The following is a 19,201-nucleotide window of genomic DNA, read 5'->3' as shown; positions in this document are numbered from 1 at the left end:
GACAAAATTCTGGACCGGATCATCACTTGTGATGAAAAGTGGATTTATTTCAACAACACAGGCTGAAAAGGGGGTTAGTCTGTGTCCGAAAAACTTCTCAGCAGCATTACAAAGTGCAATTGGCTATCAAAAAGATCATGCTTTGTACCTGGTGGGATTGTCATTATCCGCAAAGAGTATCAGAAAAAAATGTAAATCCCTCAACAGCAAGGTGTACAGCGACATGCTAGTTTGTGTTGATACTGCTATCAAGGAAGAACATAAAATTGAATTCTGGCATAAAAAGGTAATGTTCAAGATAATGCAAGACCACATGTGTCTGCATTCACCAGCTGGACTCTCTTTTGCCACATCCAACACATAGCCCTGAAAACACTGCTCCTTTGAACTTCTACCTTTTTTCCCACCTGCAATTACATTTTGCTAGTGCTATCTTCCATTCTGCACAGAATATCCGAAATGAGGTTGATGTTTTTGGACTCATGGCCATCACGTTTCTGGGCTCAAGACTTTGAAAAACTACCAGAACATTGGCAGAAAATCATAGATTTGGGTATTACTACTCACACTAAAGGTACTTATTAAGAACAATTTTTTGGCGGAAAACTTTCATTATGACCAGACATTTTTTAATTATTTTTTTTTACATTGTATAGGATCTATGGATAATTTGAAACATTAGATGTTTTCCTAAGTAAGCCCGAAAGAAAAAAAATTTCCAACTCTTTAAAAAGATAATGTGAAATGAGAAGGCACATTTATTATTAATAAATCTAGAGACAGGAAATTTCCAAGATTCAAATAGATAGCAGCAATATAATTGCAATTAAGACAATGAGTTTCAGTTCAAAATTTCATGTAAGAATTGCTAAGAATATGGCATAAGATAGATTGAAAACTATTACTCACCTTCTAAAACAGATATCACAATAACATAATTGGTAGCCATATTTTATGTTAGTCTCTGATACACAATTCATAGCCAAAAAACTGCATGAAAAAGCACATATTTGAAAATTAATATCTGTAAGACTTAAGAAATAAGAATTAAACTGCAATGATTAGCATGCACAATACATATAATATACATAAAATATATATTTATTTCAGAACAACACAGAAAACTTATAATTGCAATAAAATGGTAACCAGACTAAAAATTCAGCTTGTTCACAGAGGTCATCAAAATTGTTTCCTAAAATATTTTTAGATTACCAAACCTGTAGTTAAAATTAAATTGTAATTTTTATTTAGGCAGTTCATCATCATTTAGTTAGTATAACTAATTAATACTTACTTAGGCAGCAAGTTTGTTGTTAAATTACTTCAATCCTACTATCGGATATAACCTTATAAATGTGAGGAAATGTAGTAAAATGCTGATTAACGAGCATTAATGCTACCTTGAATACCTGAAAACTAGGATAAACTGAAAAACTGCAGTCTTTTTGGAAAAGAAAATTATAGATACATAATATTTAGTATTGCCATACGTCCCATATACAGTCAAAAGTCGTTAATTCGGACACCCATAATCCGGAATGATCTATAATCCGGACCTCAAAGCTAAAAAATTCTGCACACATGCCGCGTTGACACACGTGCATAGGTGTTTACATGTGCGCGTACGACCTTTACTACTGCGCATATGCGTGTGCGCAAACGCAGAATATGTTTTCGCGTGCACGTTTAATGTATAACGGACGGTATAAGCTAAAATTATCTATTTCAGTTAATGTTGATGATTGCGTTGTTCCTTAATCTTCGAAGTGGATCCGGCTTATTATTTTTTGCAGACTGTAAGAGTAATTTTATAAAAGTAAACTTGAACTTTGGATTATGTCAAATAGAATTTCCGATGCTGGAGCTCCCAAAGGATCTACAAAACGAAAGTATGTTTCGATGTCCATCAAACAAAAAGTGGAATTGCTACAAAAAATGGATAAAGACGTGAAGAAGGTGACAGAGAGGTTAGTGAAAACGAAAAAATTTCGATTGACAAGTTAGTCGGTATTCTCGGCACAGCAATTATAGGACTTGAACAGCGAAACTTTATAACTGAACAAGAAATTATGTCTGTTTATAGAATTAAAGAGAAATTATTATCACATAAAATGAAGCAACTTAAACAACTTACATTGAAAGAAATGTTTAATAAAGTAAACAAATAAATATTAAGCTTTTTTTTTTTTTTTTTTTTTTTTTTTTTGTAAATTTTGATACCCTTTAGATCATAACTGTTCTTTATTTCATAAATTACGATTTCATATTTTTAGTTTTAGAATTTCTGCATGCCATCTTACGAGATTTAAACTGATGATCTATGATCCAGAAAGATCGATAATCCGGAATCGCCGAAGTCCCGACGAGTCCGGATTGACGACTTTTGACTGTATATGGGACTGTTATCGTATTTCACTATTCAATCCCATGTTTTGTCCAGTTTTCTCCCTAAACTCTGTGTAAGACACCACAACTACTGAAATAGACAATGCTCGGTGTAAAATTGTTTTGGTGCTATTTCCAGGGTTTCTAAAGACACAGCAAAGCCACATATCTCTTAGTCAGTCTCAACTCTCAATGCTTGGTGGACACTAATTTGTTTAATGACATGTAATAAAATAAATAACTGCTCGCTCCTGCATGTCAAGTCTATTTTTAACTCCATTTTTATACCTATAATAAAAAAGGTGACAAAGAGAAAGTATCATTTTAAAGATGAACATACTAAAAATTGGACATTTATGGAAAAAGGATGAATTGAATCTAAAGCATGTGCTCTATTTGTGATTCTCATATTGCCATTATCCATGGTGGAAAATCTGAGATCCAACAACATATTGCTAGAAATCTTCATAAATCAAATATCAAGGCTACTTCATCTTCTATGGATATTTTTCAATTTATGATAAAGAGAGATTTGAAAAGAGAAATTATAATTACAGCTGCTGTGTTGACCGCAGCATACAAAGGCACCATCAATCATTTAACTTGGTGGTTTTCAACCTTTTATGCTCCAAGTTTCCCTCTCAGCATAACTAAACAATCATCCCCCCCTTTGCAAAACTCAAAATACACATACACATTTATTTAAATTTAAATTATTTTCTTCTGTTTTATAAATTAAATAAGTATAGAAAATGTTGACAAAGACCAAAACTTGAATAAAAGAAGTTTTCTATATTCATAAACTAAAACTATAAGGGCAGTTTTGCTGCCATTTTTTTATCATCAGTTTGCCTTATAAGGTATTTTCTCCTTCCTCTCTGCATGCCTTCATGGTGTAACTGGAAGCACACTTGAAGCTTTATTCGGAAAGTCCGGAGTTTGAATCTTGGTGAGGGCATTGCCCATTTTTCACATGTCCAGCATAAAAAAAACCAATGACTCTATAACCTATTGGTGGCAAATGGTAGTATCAGGATTCATCATCCACTGTACTTTAGGATAGCAATGCCAGCCTCTGCTTATAGTAACAAATGAGACGTTATATACAAGGTTATTTCAATACACAAGCACTTTGTTGTTCAGTTAAACGTTTTGGTGAATACACACCACCTGAATTGCACTCACTGAAATACACACCTTCTAATTTTTTTGACAATATATGACTATTAATTTGCAGGACTGTTCTAATAACACCAGAAATGATGATGTGAATAACGTACCTTTTAATATGTTTCGAAGTAATCTCCATATGCCATAATGCACTTCCATGCTCGGCTGTATAAGTTGTGGAGACAACTTTTAAAGCCCTCTTTCGGAAGGCTCTTTAATGTCAAAGTCACGTTCTTCTTGATGTCTTCAACATCCACAAAGAGCGTTCCTTTGACCACAGTTTTGAGTTTGGGAAATGAAAAGAAGTCTGCGGGGGCCAAGCCAGGAGAGTATGGCGGACGATGCAGTTTCACTACCTCATGCTTGGCCAAAAAGCTCTTCACTGAGAACACAATGTGGGAGCGGACGTTGTCATGCAATGTGACGTCAACATTGAAGAGCCTTCTGAAAGAGAACTTTAAAAAGTTGTTCCCACAACTTATACAGCCGAGCACAGAAGTGTATTGCAGATGGGATTACTTCGAAACATATTAAAAGGTTACGCTTTTCACATCATCTGTTCTGGTGTTATTAGAGCAGACCTGGAAATTAATAGCCACTCCTTGTAAATACGTAGGAGCTGAATAAAATGCTGACAGCATTCCCCTTCTGCAAATATGAAATTATTTCACATTTTTACCTCTTAGCAAAGCTCCCTTTATAAATATTCAGTTCAATTTAGCAATAAAGAACTATTTCATTAGGGTCTTTCATATGAAACAAAGACTGTGGTACAACTGACAAAATATCAGTAGTGTGACAATAGCAATAAATTTATCACAGACTCCCAAACTCATGTTAAAATATCAGGTTATATAAACCTCATGTCACAAGTTTCTATATACCTTTACCAAATAAGCTAAAGGGTTACAGTCAACATTATTCTCACACTATACGACAGACTTTCTGAATAAAGATGAAATGGCATCTCTTAAAATTATGTGAAAAGCAGAAATGTCACAGGACATTCATTACTGCCAGCATCATCTAAGGTTTGACATTATTGGGAATTGAATTCTCAATAATGCCTTCTTCATGCCTAAGAAGAAGGATGCCTTCATGGAGACATAGTTAACGCAACTAGCTCATATTTATGCTACACATAGGGAAAACCATGGAAACTCCTATACAGCCAGCCTATATGCCAGAATCCGAACCTGGATCAAACTACTATTCATCAACGGTTTTATTTCTCTGCTGCTGGTGGGCTCTTAGTACTATTTTGAACTAGAATAATTCCATGGGACTATTTTCTTTGGTATTGATTTCTAATGATTTTGCAGAATATATTAAAGGTTGTGCACAATATCATGCAATACTAATCATGGCCTTCTTTCTAGATGTTTAAGTAGCATAGTTCCACTTTAAAAAAGAACTCTGTAAATATGATCTTTTCATCTATTTCTGATGAGTGTGCACAATATAAGGACAGTTTTGCTGCCATTTTTTTTATCATCCATTTGCCTTATAAGGTATTTTCTCCCTCCTTTCCGCATGCCCTCATGCAGTAACTGGAAGCACACTTGAAGCTTTATTCAGAAGGTCCGGAGTTTGAATTTCGGTGAGAGCATTGCACATTTTTCACATGTCCAGAATAAAAAAAAAAAAAAAAAAAAAAAAACTAATGACTCTATAACCTATTGGTGGAAAATGGTAGTACCAGAATTCATCATCCACTGTTTTTTAGGACAGCAATGCCAGCCTCTGCTTATACTAACAAATGAGATGTTGCATACAAGGTTATTCCCATACACAAGCACTTTTGTTGTTCAGTTAAACGTTTTGGTGAATACACACCACCTGAATACACACTTTCTAATTTTTTTGACAGACACAGACCTGATGCTTACCTCCTTTTAATTTTCCTTTTTGAGGAAGAGTGAACTTTCTTCACCTTTATCCCTACATTTTCCTCTGCAATCATGATATGCATAACCTCTCAGCTCTCATGTAATCCTTTGTGCAATTCCCTTTCAAAACTTCTCACACTATTCAAATATTAAAAAACTTTGCATCTATCAAAATATTTCTATACATTCCATCCTTATATAAGAAATTAATCACATCCTTTTTGCCATGTTTGGATGCATCTATGACTGCTGATGTTGTTAAAGATCTTACTTTAGTGGAACTTCATATTAACCAACACTGGTCTGCTATATTTATTGATGCAAGCACATGCACTGCATGCATCTACTGTCCATTATGTCAAATATTCTGACAGCAATGCAGTCTGCATTTCCTTTTTGGGGGGGGGGATACCTACATAAAAAAATAATACACATGGATAAAAACATCTTACCTCAGTGCAAATGAAATAATCTTGCCATTCTGAATTTTCCAAAATATGAATTTCTTTACATAATTTCGAACAGCCCTGTCAGTAAATGAAAAATTGGTTTAATTAGTTTGCAGTTTAAATTTTTCTTTACATAAAATTGAAAGACATATCACTTCAAATGGGTTTCAGAATATTTTCAAATATATTTTTTGTTTCAAGAAAATAATTCATTAGTTTAATATTATATGATTTTAACTATGAGTGAATGTTTTAAAATCCAGTATTTCATACTGATTATCATTATTCACATTCTGATTAAAATCTTAACTAATAAATTATTAAATTAACATAACAAAACTGAAACATGGGATTATTTGAAAAAAGTTAATTATTTTTATGAGAGGAGGTATGTGATTAATATAAATATATAAGATATAACAAAATATGGTAGCTGCTTTAAAAAATAATTGATGACCTCAAAATTGACATTCTCAATATGGTGTTCTCCACCTAAATCCATCTGTTCACCTAAATTTGGGAATCTTCCATGATTATATAACAACTTCAAATTAACCAACCATAGCTTAGAGAACTTTCTGCACATACTTTGTATAAATACCGCTCGGAAATAAACTGCACCACTCTTTTCCTAGCTTTCACCTTGCTAATATCTCCTCGTTTTGCTTCCCCATCTAAACTGCCTGTGTCTTAATTTTAAGAATCAATGTGCATAGAAAGAAATTTATCGTATTTTCTTTATGATTGAATCATAGAAATGTTTCAGATTTCATTATGATTGGATAAACATCTAAGGAGATGTTTTTATATGCGTGGAAATAAAGACTCAAAACTCATCAAGCTCATGTTTTGTTGTCTTCATCTGTAAACTTTCACTCTCAGCTACAATGACTGCAAGCTGATTCCTCTTCTATGTTCCGGAATTATCGCATATATGTATATATAAAGTCTACAGAAAAATTCTATCTATTTGGGAAATGAAAGAAAATAATATATTTTTCCTACTTTTAATCATATTTATTGTACAAAATAATTCCATCATTCCTTATGACCTCTTGGAATTATGATGGTAATTGGCAAATACCATTTTTGAAAAGTATCTCGTCCTTAGAGGCAGAGAACACAAATAGTGCTGAGATGGCATCTGCTTCAGCTTTGAATTTTTTTGCCTTCACAAAGGACAAAAATAAGTGATAATTAGAGGGTGCTAGGTTTAGGGAGTATAGTGGATGCGGTCCAGCTGTGCGATTTACTGACAATTTGCTAAAGTAGCGTGTGATTTTCCGATATTTTTTAAGTGAAAATAGGTCGATGTGTACATGAATAAACTCAAGAGAGTGTGCAATTTTCTGATTTTTTTTTTTTTTTTTTTTTTTTTTTTTTTTTTTTAAGTGAAAATAGGTCAATTGGCTTTGTGTAGCAGTGATTTTTGAAAATAACAAGTCAAAGAATTGCACAAATTCAGTATCCATATACTGCCAAAAATCACCAATTTTCACCAAGCGGCACTTCTAAATATATTTTTACTGAACACAAGTACTACCAAACATATTAATGATCATTACAGAATCAACCATCATTTCAACTAAATGTATAGAAACAGTACAGCTACCTCAAATAATTAGATTCAAATAAAAAAAAATATATCCCTGCACATATAAAAACAGAATATTTCTTATGTCTCATACTTTGCATTTGTTAATGAAACAACAGAATTTCTTGCTTTATTCAATAAATTGAAAGTAACACTCAGAGTAATTAAAAACTATTTCCTACTCTTAAATAGCATTTCAGTTAAAGAGTTTGGAAATTTCTTCTCTAAAAGTAACAAAAGCAATAACATTAATGATTAGTACATAAATTTTTAACTTTCTGAGTGACATGACTGCTTCTATTTCTTTATGTCATCTGTTGTCATTTGGTATATTTTGCTTTTGTATTCAAAAGCTTTCACTTACTTTCTTTAGTGTTCAACCTAATGAATGAAAGATTATGAAAACAAACAATACAATATGAAATTATAAAAATCTAGCTAATAAGTACAGCTTTTCATAAGATATTCATTTAAAATATGTTCAACTCAGATGAATAAACAGATGGCTTGCACAGACGTTTTTACTATTTGATGAAAAGACCAGATTTACAGGAAAAAACAGCATATACTGACAAATACTTATAACTGCATTTTTCTATATAATTTTTTTTTTTTTTTCTTGTTACTTTCAGTCACATTTAAACTACTAAACATAAAATATGAATATACTGCATATTAATTTTGTGTTTCGTTTTTATGATCCATACGTTCTTTAATGATAAATCCAATGAATACCAATTTTCCATCCCATTTCTACTGAAAATATCCTCCATTCTAAAAATCTGATCATACCAAATATAATTTAATAATGTAATGAACATTATTTCTCGAATTATTAAATATATCAACGGCTCATATTAAAAAAAATAAGAGAACCTAACATATTTACGGTAACGCGAAAGAATAAATTACTATGAATTTCGTATAAACTAAATTTTACACTGATAGAATAAGGATAGATACTTGCATTACAACAAAACTTTAAAATATAATTTTAATTTTATTCTCTTATGAACCGTTTTCTGAAACATACAATAAATCCAACAGTCTTTTAATCGTGACGTTTTCGCTTCATACACCAAAATAATTTTAAAATTTCGAAGCTGTCAAAATTATAATACATACCCACTCTTTTTCAGGCATTATATTGAGCTGCTTGTAATAAGATGAAGGGCCGAAAAACTCACATTGCACAAAACGACGAATACAAAAAGAAAATGATTAATTTGTTAACTTGAATCGAAAATACCACTTCCCACTTCAAACAAAACTATACAAAATGTATATAAGCGAACAGACGATTTAATTGAGTATACCAAAAAGCAGGAAACAGATCAATGTTGCCAGATAATTAAACCAATTTTTCCTGAAGAGAAATTTAAGTAAAAATATATATAGTAAATTTGAGCAGTGCCTTCTTTTACTCTGTATCAGGTGAAGAACATAGTTTTTCCACAAACGCAAAAAAATTCCCATTTTTTTAATTCTCTTTTCGATTAATTTTTTCAATTCATATATATAAATTATAATACAGAAATCCAGCGTCCTTTACTCCGTTTGTTATAAAGGATTCGTAAAATCTTTGTTGATACCTTATTGTACCTATTTCAGGCGAGAGAAATTTAATGCCAATGTATGTTCAGATGAGCACGGAGAATTTATATTAAAATTAAATGAATGAAAAGAGGGCTAGTTTTGAATGAATGAAAAGAGGACTAGTAACTATCTCTGATAAAATTATATCAGTCATAGTAAATGTACAAATATAAGTAAAAATTGTCTTTCATGGTTAACGCAAAATTTACTTACATTTTAGGTAATACACTCAATAAAAGATAAAATTTGATCTGTTAGTCTGGTTCCTGTATTAATAAAATATATGGTGTATATTTTATCTTATATTTTAATCAGTAATTTTTCATAATCAGTTCAGCAGAATTGAATGGCAGTAGCAAGAGCGGTGGAGGAACAGTGACAGCCTTTGCTGCATGAAAGATGATGAAGAGATGAAGTGAATGAGATGAAGAAGAGATGAATGCGGGCCAAGGATTATTAATGAAGCGATGAAAGCCTCACAAGAAAAGATGGAAGCCGGCCAAGAATCCGTTAACTAGGTGAAAGTTGTTCAAGATAAGATGGAAGCTAACCCAGAATCCGTTAAATAAAGAAATGAAAGCCTCCACATATGTTTACTCATTACGACGGCTTTTTTCATTCTTTCTCTCGGTTTTGGTTTAGCTGTACCATGCATTTGGTAATAAAACCGGCAAGGGGAAATTTTTGTATGCCTCCTTTCCTTAATGCCCTAAGCAAGTGCTTATAGTGCTTAATGGCTAATCCAGCCCTACAAGTAGTCCTTCGTTCGAACATGTCCAACTCGATGTCTTAATTTTGAATTTCGAATTTGCATTTTATTTATTTGAAATTTTTGCGAATTTAACAAATTTTAGAATAAGGAACTCAACGGGTGTTAAGGAATGTATTGCCATTGCTCTTAATAAAAACACTTTTATCTTCAGCGCGCCAGTGTGTTGAAATTCAGCAAAATGTAAGATGTCTATCTCTCAGATTTAATCTGTAGGTTATTGATCATAAATTAAGCAATTTAAAAGTATTAAATGTAGTTCTTTTCACAGTTTGTAAGGATTATGTTAATTTAGCTAACAGTTAAACTTCCTTTCCTACCGTTTCTTAATTTCAACTTACAACTTCCGGGCATAACGTAGTTTTAGAATCCCATTTGAATGCAAACCAGGAAGAGCGGTATTTAACCGCGAAGTTCTACTGTCTTAGTCACAGAGAACCAGAGATTCTGGCTAGCATGCTTCCTCCTTTTTAGGCTACTCTCTCTTAAGCTATTATTACGTCCGGCTATACTTTAAGCACTTGATAGCTTCGCAGTCAATTAGCGTTTAGTTTATCTGCATGCAATAACTGTAGAATTATCAACAATTTAAAAGTGGCGAGTTTAGCCTAATGAACCGCCATTTGCTTAAATTTGAAACTCAGTAGAATAGTGAATTAAATCAGTTTCTGCACCTTCAATGTCTTTTTGCCGAGTGGGACCAAAAGTAAACTTTCAGTTTTGTGCACCGAAAAATCCCCCTTTTTGCCTGTTGGCCGAAATGTATGTCTTTACTAGAAACACTAATTTCAATTGTAAAAATTTTTTTTTTACTGTTTCAACTGTATTTTACAATTTTTAATGAAGATGTGAGATGTGCTGAGTTTTTATTTATCTTTGCTTTGCTGCGAGGTGAGAACTAAATTAATTGAATGAGAAATATATCTCTAATGAAATTCGAGAAAAAAACGTTTAAATAAAATTCAGCAAAAATTGTATATAATTTAGTAGGCCATACAAGGAAGTCATGTTGTGTCTACATAACTTTTTTTTTTTCTGGAAAGCAAGAAGCGTACAAGTAAATATTATGCATCCTAATCCACCTCTGAACTTGTATTTAATTATCGAATGCCAATGAATTCTTAATTCCTTGTTTTTAAAATGTCTAGAAGTGATATTTTAATGACCATAAACTTCGTTTATCTCTTACAAGACGCAAAATCTGAAAGGGGCAAATTTATAGAAGAAATGATAGTCTCGGTTTGTTTACTTGGAAAATGCTCTGGAAGCTGCAAATTCACAGTAGTTAGAGATAAACAAAAATATCTCCCGTTTCTTTACTTGAAAAATGCTGCTTTTATTTTTAGAGTGATAAGTAAAATAGCCATTAAATTGTTAACTTTAAGTTAATTATTCCAGTGGCTATTCTTTTAATAATATTTTGCTGACATAATTTTTATTGTGTTCTGAACAGCTGTGATGCAATTTAAGACGTTCCAGCTTATGGAATTACCGCTCTAACTTATGCTTCTTATAAATAAGATGGCTACATTTTTGAAAGTTTAAAAATATTAACGCCTTATATGATTAATATTTATTTCTTGTGATATTCAATTTAAACAACAAAGAAAAAAAAAAATGTTTCTGAGTATCGTTAATTTAGAAAATGAAGACACAGATTTTTAGAAGATTTCAATTTTTTTTTTTTTTTTTTTCAATTTATTTCGCTATTTATTACAGCCTGCCTTTGATGAGGTCATACAGGTCCTTCCCATCCATTTCCGGAGGCGAGCTGCATCTGCCGAATACAGCTGCTGAAGTTGTAATCCGACGCATCCAGTCGATGTGAGAATCGCATACCAGAGGGTTACCTACAGCAATTAAAATTAGTATAACTTTTCCACATGTCAAACGTCTTAATCAAATTTAGTGAAAGTAAAGATGAGAAATCAACTTTAACACTGAATTATTGGAAAAGAATAATTACTATTCTTTAAAAATGTACAAAGTACTCAAATTCATTAATAAATAAAATAATAATAATAATAATAATAATAATAAACTAAAAGCTTTCAGATTTTACATAACGCTCAAAGGGTCAAAGGGGCGTTTTTTAACGTTTCGTGTGTTACCTTTATTTATTCAATATCACGTTCCTCGCACTTAAAACATAAAATTCAATTCAACAGCAATATCGCAGAATAATTTAAAAAAGAACATAGCTTTAGAATTTCTGATACACAGTCTCGCGCGCTGGAAATAAAAATGTTTTTTCCCCGTACAGTGCTGCCATTGCTCGCTTTGAAATCGTTGAGTTTATTAATTAAAAATTCGTTAAAGTTTTACAAAATATGAAATAGATAATAAAACAAATTTCAATTTTGGGCCTCTACGTTCCGTTGTTTTATCACAATGCGTGCAACATACATACATTTATGCAGATTCTTCGTTATTTAATTTCTTAAAATATAACATAGTGCTCTAATATTTGGTGGCAACAGTTTGAAAAGTAAAACAACGCTTTTAGTGAATCGACGCAAAATGCTAAAACGAAATTAATAGTCCTTCTGGGCAGATTGTCCCTTTAGACTAATAACATTATTTTCGGCTAGAAATTAGAAATTTTATTTATGCAAACACATAAATTGTATATCATTGTATATCAAAAGCGTTTAAATATTTTTTCATAAACTATATTTACGAAGGAACATTAAAAATAAACAAACAATAATAATGATATTATACATAAAATAATGAAATTGATAGTAGCTAAATGCCAGTTTCATTGATATTTAGTTGTCTTGACTTCTCTCAGTTGTCTGACAGGAACACCATATCAAGGCCCGGAATTAATATTTGCTATAAGCGCAATTGTCGCTTTGCCTTAGGCCTTTGGACATCTTAAAAGTGGCAGCGCATATTTTCCCAGCTCTATCCTAGTTTTTATGAACACCTCGGAGGACAGATGCTACTCTTTCACGCCTTTGTTCCTTCCACTCTCCCTCCACTTTCGACAGGACTTTGGGTTCGACAGTATGTTAAGTGCCCCAATACCTCAAATTCATTTACGCTTACATACATCCATGCCTTTTTTGGGATTCGATGTGATATTTAGTCCAAATGGGATTTGTGCCTGAAGGACTATTGTTTTCGTTTTGTGATTTTGCGCTGAATAACTATAAATGTTCGTTTCACTTTTCAAACTGTTGCCACCAAATGTTAGAGTCCTGCATTATATTTGAAGAAATTAAATAATGAAAAATCTGCATAAATATATGTCTATTTCTCGCATAGTGATAAAACAACATTAAAAAAACGGCCCTTTGGACGTAATTTAAAATCTGAAACACTTCAGATTTTTTTAATACTTTTTTTTTATTTATTATAATGACATGTAGTTGGGTCACAATTTCAGTATTTTATGACAGATAATAGAGCCAATATTCTTGGAATTTCCTTGAGAATGGTTTTAATTTGCATAGAAAAGATTTTAGAGGTATTTATTTTCCTTAAAATGACATTTTGAATTTTACGAAAAATGTTCCTTAAACATTTCCATGTAGAAAAAGAGAATTTAATTGTTTTTAGTGCAAGTTAAAAAGGTAAAGAATATAAATAAATAAATAAGTAAAAATAAAATTTGAAAGCTTTCAGATTTTACATTACGCAAGGGCTTTTTTTTTAAAGTTTTTTGTGTTACCTTATTAAATATCCTGTTCTATCATAAAATTCAGTTCAACAGCAATATCGGAAAATAATTTAAAACCCGCATATTTTTAAAATTTCTGATACAGTGTCGCGCGCTGAAGATAAAAATGCTTTTTTTTTAGTACAGTGTTTCTATTCTTCGCTTTGAAATCGTTGAGTTTGTTAATCAAAAACTCATAAATGCTTTACAAAGTATGAAATAGATAATAAAACAAATTCCAAATTTGGACTTCAAGATGCCGATACTTGGGTGGAGACGTACGTTATTCAAAATTACCGTTGGCTCCAGGTACCGTTGTTTTATCACAATACGAGACACAAGCATACATTTATGCAGATTCTTCATTATTTAATTTCTTTAAATATAACACTGGGCGATATTTGGTGGCAACAATTTGAAAAGTGAAACAAATTGAAAAATCAAAAAAAGTCAAAAAAATTTGAAAAGTCAAAAACATTTGAAAAGTCAAAAAAAATTTGAAAAGTGTTTTAAAGTTTTCGATGCAAAATGCCAAAACGAAATTAATAGCCCTTCTGGGCTAATGACGTTTGGAGTAAAAATAAAGAGAACTCTTTGAATATGCTTAACACTTCATTCTGCTAATAGATAAACCGATTTTAAAAACAAATGTTACTTTTTCAAGAGCAATATTTTCTCGTTTCCTTTATTGGAAGAAATTCTATTAAAATGTCATTCACGCATCTGTTGTAATAGAAATAATCCTTTGATTGAACATGGGCCTTTTTCTGCGGTATAAGTGGCTGAATGAGTGCTAGTTCTTTAGATGTTTTCTGACTGATAAATCATGCTTGATTCCAAAAAAAAAAAAAAAAAAAAAAAAAAAAAAAAAAAAAAGAAAAAAAAAAGTCCTGCAACCGGCTTTTCTGTGGGAATTTTAGTAGATTTTATCATCTTAATTAATGAGATAATTTATTTGATAAATGAACATAAGGAACTCTGCTGAGATCAGGAGCATTGTCTTGAATTCCACTTTGGACCAACAGCGAAATTTTCAATTAAGATGTCATTACAACTTTTCCCAATCTGGCGATTAAGGGTTATTTCTAATGAGTATATAACCTCCTTAACCTCAAACTTCACTTATCTCAGCAAAATTTGTAGTAATTTAGAAAATTTTAAATTGTTTATCGTAATTTCTACGATTTTGAAATTCTGAATTCTTGTTTTTTAACGATATTTTCTTTTAACCTTCAATCAAAGCAGAAAGTACATTATAAACTGCCCATATAAGTGTTTAATGCTTTTTTTAAAAAATTAGAATTAGATATTTGTTTAAAAAGTTGCAAATAGTTTTTCTACAGATAACATTTTTTAATCAAAAATAAATATTCTTAGTTCTCAATTGTCTATCAGTTCACTGATTTGTTTTTAAATGATTTTCAAAAACACAGATCGCTGTTCTTTAGGAAATATTATTATTTTGTTATTTATTTCTGAGAGAGAGGGATCTGTGTTTATTTGTCCTCGAAATGGATAACCTTTTATTTAAAATTAACGCCAAACTAAGGCTCTTTTTTGCCTAATTTTAAACAGCCCTTCTTGTTGAACATGGCCCACCAGTGGTCGGGCAGTAAAATTTCTGAACACTGGTAGTTCAACGTAGTATTACGGTTTTTGTATTTATTTTAGTATTTTTAGTAGAATTTGTTATTAAAATTGTTTTATATTTCCGTGCAATGCACGGTAATATAAAACAGTATTGAAGAGAAAGCTACGCTGGAGAAGGTAAGATACAGGAGTACACGCATTTAATAAATAGATATCTCATAATTGCTTTTGCTATCCAGAAAAATCGAGAAATACGAGAACGTTCTCGTGAATGATTAAAAAGTTTATAAAATCTGGAAGACAACATCTCAATTCAGTTGTTTATTTAGTTCTTGCTGTTAATTGTAGCGAATTCGCCCTCGCGTGCTTTGCCACAATCATATAAACCATAGGAAACCTGTTGAACATTGCAAGGTCGGAAACTAGCTGATGTGCGACGATAGACTGGTGGCGTCGTGCTTGCAGATACAAGTTGCAGATACAATATACGGAAAGAACTTGATATGTTGCGACTGACATGTGGCGTCTTGCTTGTAGACATAGGAGGTGGCCATCTTGAGCGGTTGCCATCGGCATAGCTGTGGTGGGGCTTTTGCCCCCTCCCTTCTCCGGGCGCAGCATCCAGGGAGGGCCAAATTCCTGTTACGAAATTTTAGAAGGAAATGTTTTCCATTCTTGGCACACAGAAAGGGGAGCAAAATCTTCATTTGTCCCCGTGCTCTGAACATCCTTGCTGAGGCTGTGGCGGTTGTGCAACTTCAAGTCCATTTACTGCTATTCGAGACACGATTTCTTCACCTGTTATGCCAGTTACATAGGCGGAAAATAACAGAATGATTGACATTTAAGTAGTTTCGTCTGTCGCTGGTACCTTATCAAACGCTCTGTTACCTCCCATCACCTGGCGTCACTAATATGATGTTATCTTTAAAAACCTGCCCTTTTTAGAAACTTGACACTTTGGCTTTCCTTCCTAAGTTCGGAAAGCAGAGGTATTGCCTTGATGTGAAATAGATTATTTTATACCTAACGCATCTCCTTGTTAAAAATACTGGTACGAAAATTTTTTCCCACCAGATAGTTTCCGTACGCGCATACCTGTTTTGTTTATGTCCATGTTGTTTTTTTAATCAATATTCTAATATTTAATTTCTGGACTCCATTTTCGTATTTAATGACACGTAAGGTTATGGCATGTTTTTGGCTGATCCTGACCGATAGTAATTCGTTTCTGCGCAAGGACTGCATTTCATAAAGTTATTCGTACCTTTTATCACGTATAATATGAACATGAGCCTGTTTTCCTTAGCAAACTCTCCACGAAAGATGGCTCTCCGAGGGAGACAGCTCCCGCATGCTTCCTCTAATCGGTGAACTATTTGAGCAGTCTGATTTCTCAACCAATCTATAGAGTTCCTCACTTTTATTCTGTTAAGCTGTGTCAAAGAACCTAGTGAGCTGCTAAGCGAATAACCGCTTGGTTCAAAGAACAGAAAGCGTAAATTTAAAGAGTTAATTACCTTTTATTCACTCAAAATAAGATTAACAGTTGGCCTCTTTCTTTGGGCGTACAGCAAAGCCTTCACCTGGGCTTAAAATGTAAGAAATAAGAACTAAATAATGACTAACTAAAGAGATTTAGCCGAAGCTAACACAATTCTAAAGTATTGGCACGCAATATTAAATTAGCCAACGAACTATCAAAGGGCATGTAATACGGCCGAGTGTAACAACAGCTTAGAGAGAGACTTAGCCCAAAGGCTAACGCGTGCTACTCAGGAATCCTAACTCTCTCTGTGTAAGTCAGTTGAACTTGACTTGAATACTATTCTCCTTCTCATTTGCATTTAACGCGATTCCAAAAACTCATTCTGGTAGGGAGTTGTAAGCTGACACTAGATAAGATAGGAAATATGCATTAAATTAAAATAACAGTTATAAAATTAAAATATAGCTTGCAAGTCTATTAGCAAGGTGAATTATAGGTCTGCCATTTTCTATATCAATAGTCTCTCATTATGACATACAACATTATAGATTTTACATATTCTTCTAATATAGTATATCAGAATTAGAACTTTTTTGTAATAAATTTGCATGCATTTTAGTGCAATAAATGTTTTAGTATCTCACACATATATTTTACACATCTGTGACGTATCTAACCTTTTCTGGATTTCTTTTCAGTGTTGTTTAGTTACGTATTAAGAGGTTATCACACATGGCTACAGTCCCTGCTAGACGAGACTTCTCTGAGAAACGAGATTCTGGTAGCACTGGTTTAAAATGGGAGGATTCCTAGAAAAAAGAGCCCCGCTGGAAGGAAAGTCTCACCTAGTTACAGAAATAATGTTGCGGCTACGAGGGATTTTTTCAAACCTCATCGAAAATGTCTCAGGTACAGAAAACCAATCAGACGAAAGTTCTGCTTCTGAAGGATAACGTGATCCCAATTTGAGCGATAATCGATTACTGTTTGGCGTTCAAGTCTTTGTAGTAAGTGAAAATGGTAATCTAGCTACGTGTGTTTCCCGGAATTGTGCGGGTTCTGAGAATTCTCCCTTTCGACGTCAAGTCCCGCGTAGCCGAAATATAATGTGATTGGGACCTTACGAGTAAGAGTCAAACTCTCATGAAGCTCCAAAAAGTTTTCCCGTGCGCCTTTTTTTTTTTTTTTTGGTTGGGAAATAAGTGTATAAGTAGAGCCACAAAACTCAGATTAACATTCTTTAAGAGTCAACTGTTTACATTGAGTTATTTTTATGTTTCTGACATCTCCTTATCTTAATATGAGTAAAATATTGAGCAGAACATACGACTAAAATTCATGTGAGCATTAGATCTTACCTTCAAGACGGATGGTGTCCATACGTTGCCATACAGGTTCCCAAGTACTTTGTGGTAGACGAGTTATACCATTTGTTCGCAGGGAAATGTAACGCAAAGCAGGCATATTGGAGAAGAAATCATCTGGGATACTTGTAAGATCATTGTTGCTAGGAATAAAAGCCAAGAATTAACATTACAAATTATTCTTTAGACTATACAATTTAGAAAAGCTCAATACTATAATGTTCACCAGCTTTGGTGAGGCATGTGTCTCAACGTAGAACAATTTGTGCAACTCTGTATAAAAATTATTTAGCTGGAGATGAATGAAAATACATTTTGATTCTTTATGAAGCGTAAATTTACCTAAATCACTGAAAAAAAAAAAGGTCTATTTATCATCAAAAACGAAGAGTAAAAAATGTACAGAGCTGGTTCCGTCAATGGCAAAGAAAATTTCAGGTAGAAGTCTATGATTGCTGCACGGTTTTCTTATAATAAGAAATTAAAAATAAGAAGAGTGGTAAAAAAAAAAAAAAAAAAAAATGCTAAAATCAATTCTAGTACGTTGAGTTGATTTACCGATATTTGTTGCCAATATTTATAGAAAAAATTCCATTTCTTTATTCCAATTACTTTCAAAGACTTCAACAAGACAAAGCAACAAGTCTTACTTCGAAAAGTACCACTGCATTCCTTAGAAAAATGAAAACTGATACAAATATTGCCTATATATATATATATCTTTCCAACGTAATCCTGCAAAGTTCTGTGACATTTCTACTATAGATTATTGTGCTGTTGATGTTTCTAACAGAGTTCTTTCTAAGAGTAAACCCACCACGATTGATGGAGTCTGAAGTGTAGTGGAATGGGATTGGAAATAATATTAGTCCTTTTATCGCAGAAATGCAGAAATCACGATGCAGACTTAATAGGAGAAAAAAAAAAAAAAAAAAGATCGAACTTTAAAAAAAATATTCTTTACATTTTAAACATTAATTAAACGGCTGAGAAATCGTTTTAAAAATGTGTAAACACTCTTTGTGACTTCCAATGATTGGTCAATTAAAACTAGTGAACATTCGTTGTCTGGTTTAGTTAAAAAAATTAATAAAGGTTTTAGAGTTAGATACGAATTTTTCAAGCGTTTAACATACTGTTACGAAATTTTATATATAGATAGCTAATGTTAGTAGAATTATAATTAAATAATTTTATTTCCCCTTGCAATGTAGCGCGAGACGAGTTTTAAGAGAA

General features: G+C 32.5%; 1 protein-coding gene across 3 annotated transcripts in view; it reads right to left on the bottom strand.

Annotated features, from left to right (window-relative positions):
- LOC118198286 (centrosomal protein of 120 kDa-like) overlaps positions 1-9,056 on the bottom strand; it is a 60,496-nt gene extending 51,440 nt beyond the window's left edge. Inside the window, exons 1-3 of one of the 3 annotated variants that reach the window (XR_015042255.1) lie at positions 8,616-8,904; positions 5,900-5,974; positions 910-990 (exon numbers count right to left, since the gene is read on the bottom strand). Coding sequence is in view for 2 of the 3 variants with exons in the window: in XM_085821146.1 (XP_085677272.1) it covers positions 910-949 (40 nt within the window). In the remaining variant the exon portion in view is untranslated. Of the gene's footprint in view, positions 1-909; positions 991-5,899; positions 5,975-8,615 lie in introns of all 3 variants that reach the window. The other 2 variants (XM_085821146.1, XM_085821145.1) reach the window with 2 other exon arrangements.
- Positions 9,057-19,201: the final 10,145 nt, after the last annotated feature.

The sequence above is a fragment of the Stegodyphus dumicola genome, chromosome 7 (genome assembly GCF_044657685.1).
Source record: "Stegodyphus dumicola isolate Sdum_Otavi_A_Nest chromosome 7, ASM4465768v1".
In the NCBI taxonomy this organism is placed as follows: Eukaryota; Metazoa; Arthropoda; class Arachnida; order Araneae; family Eresidae; genus Stegodyphus; species Stegodyphus dumicola.
This window is presented reverse-complemented; position numbering and strand designations above follow the sequence as displayed.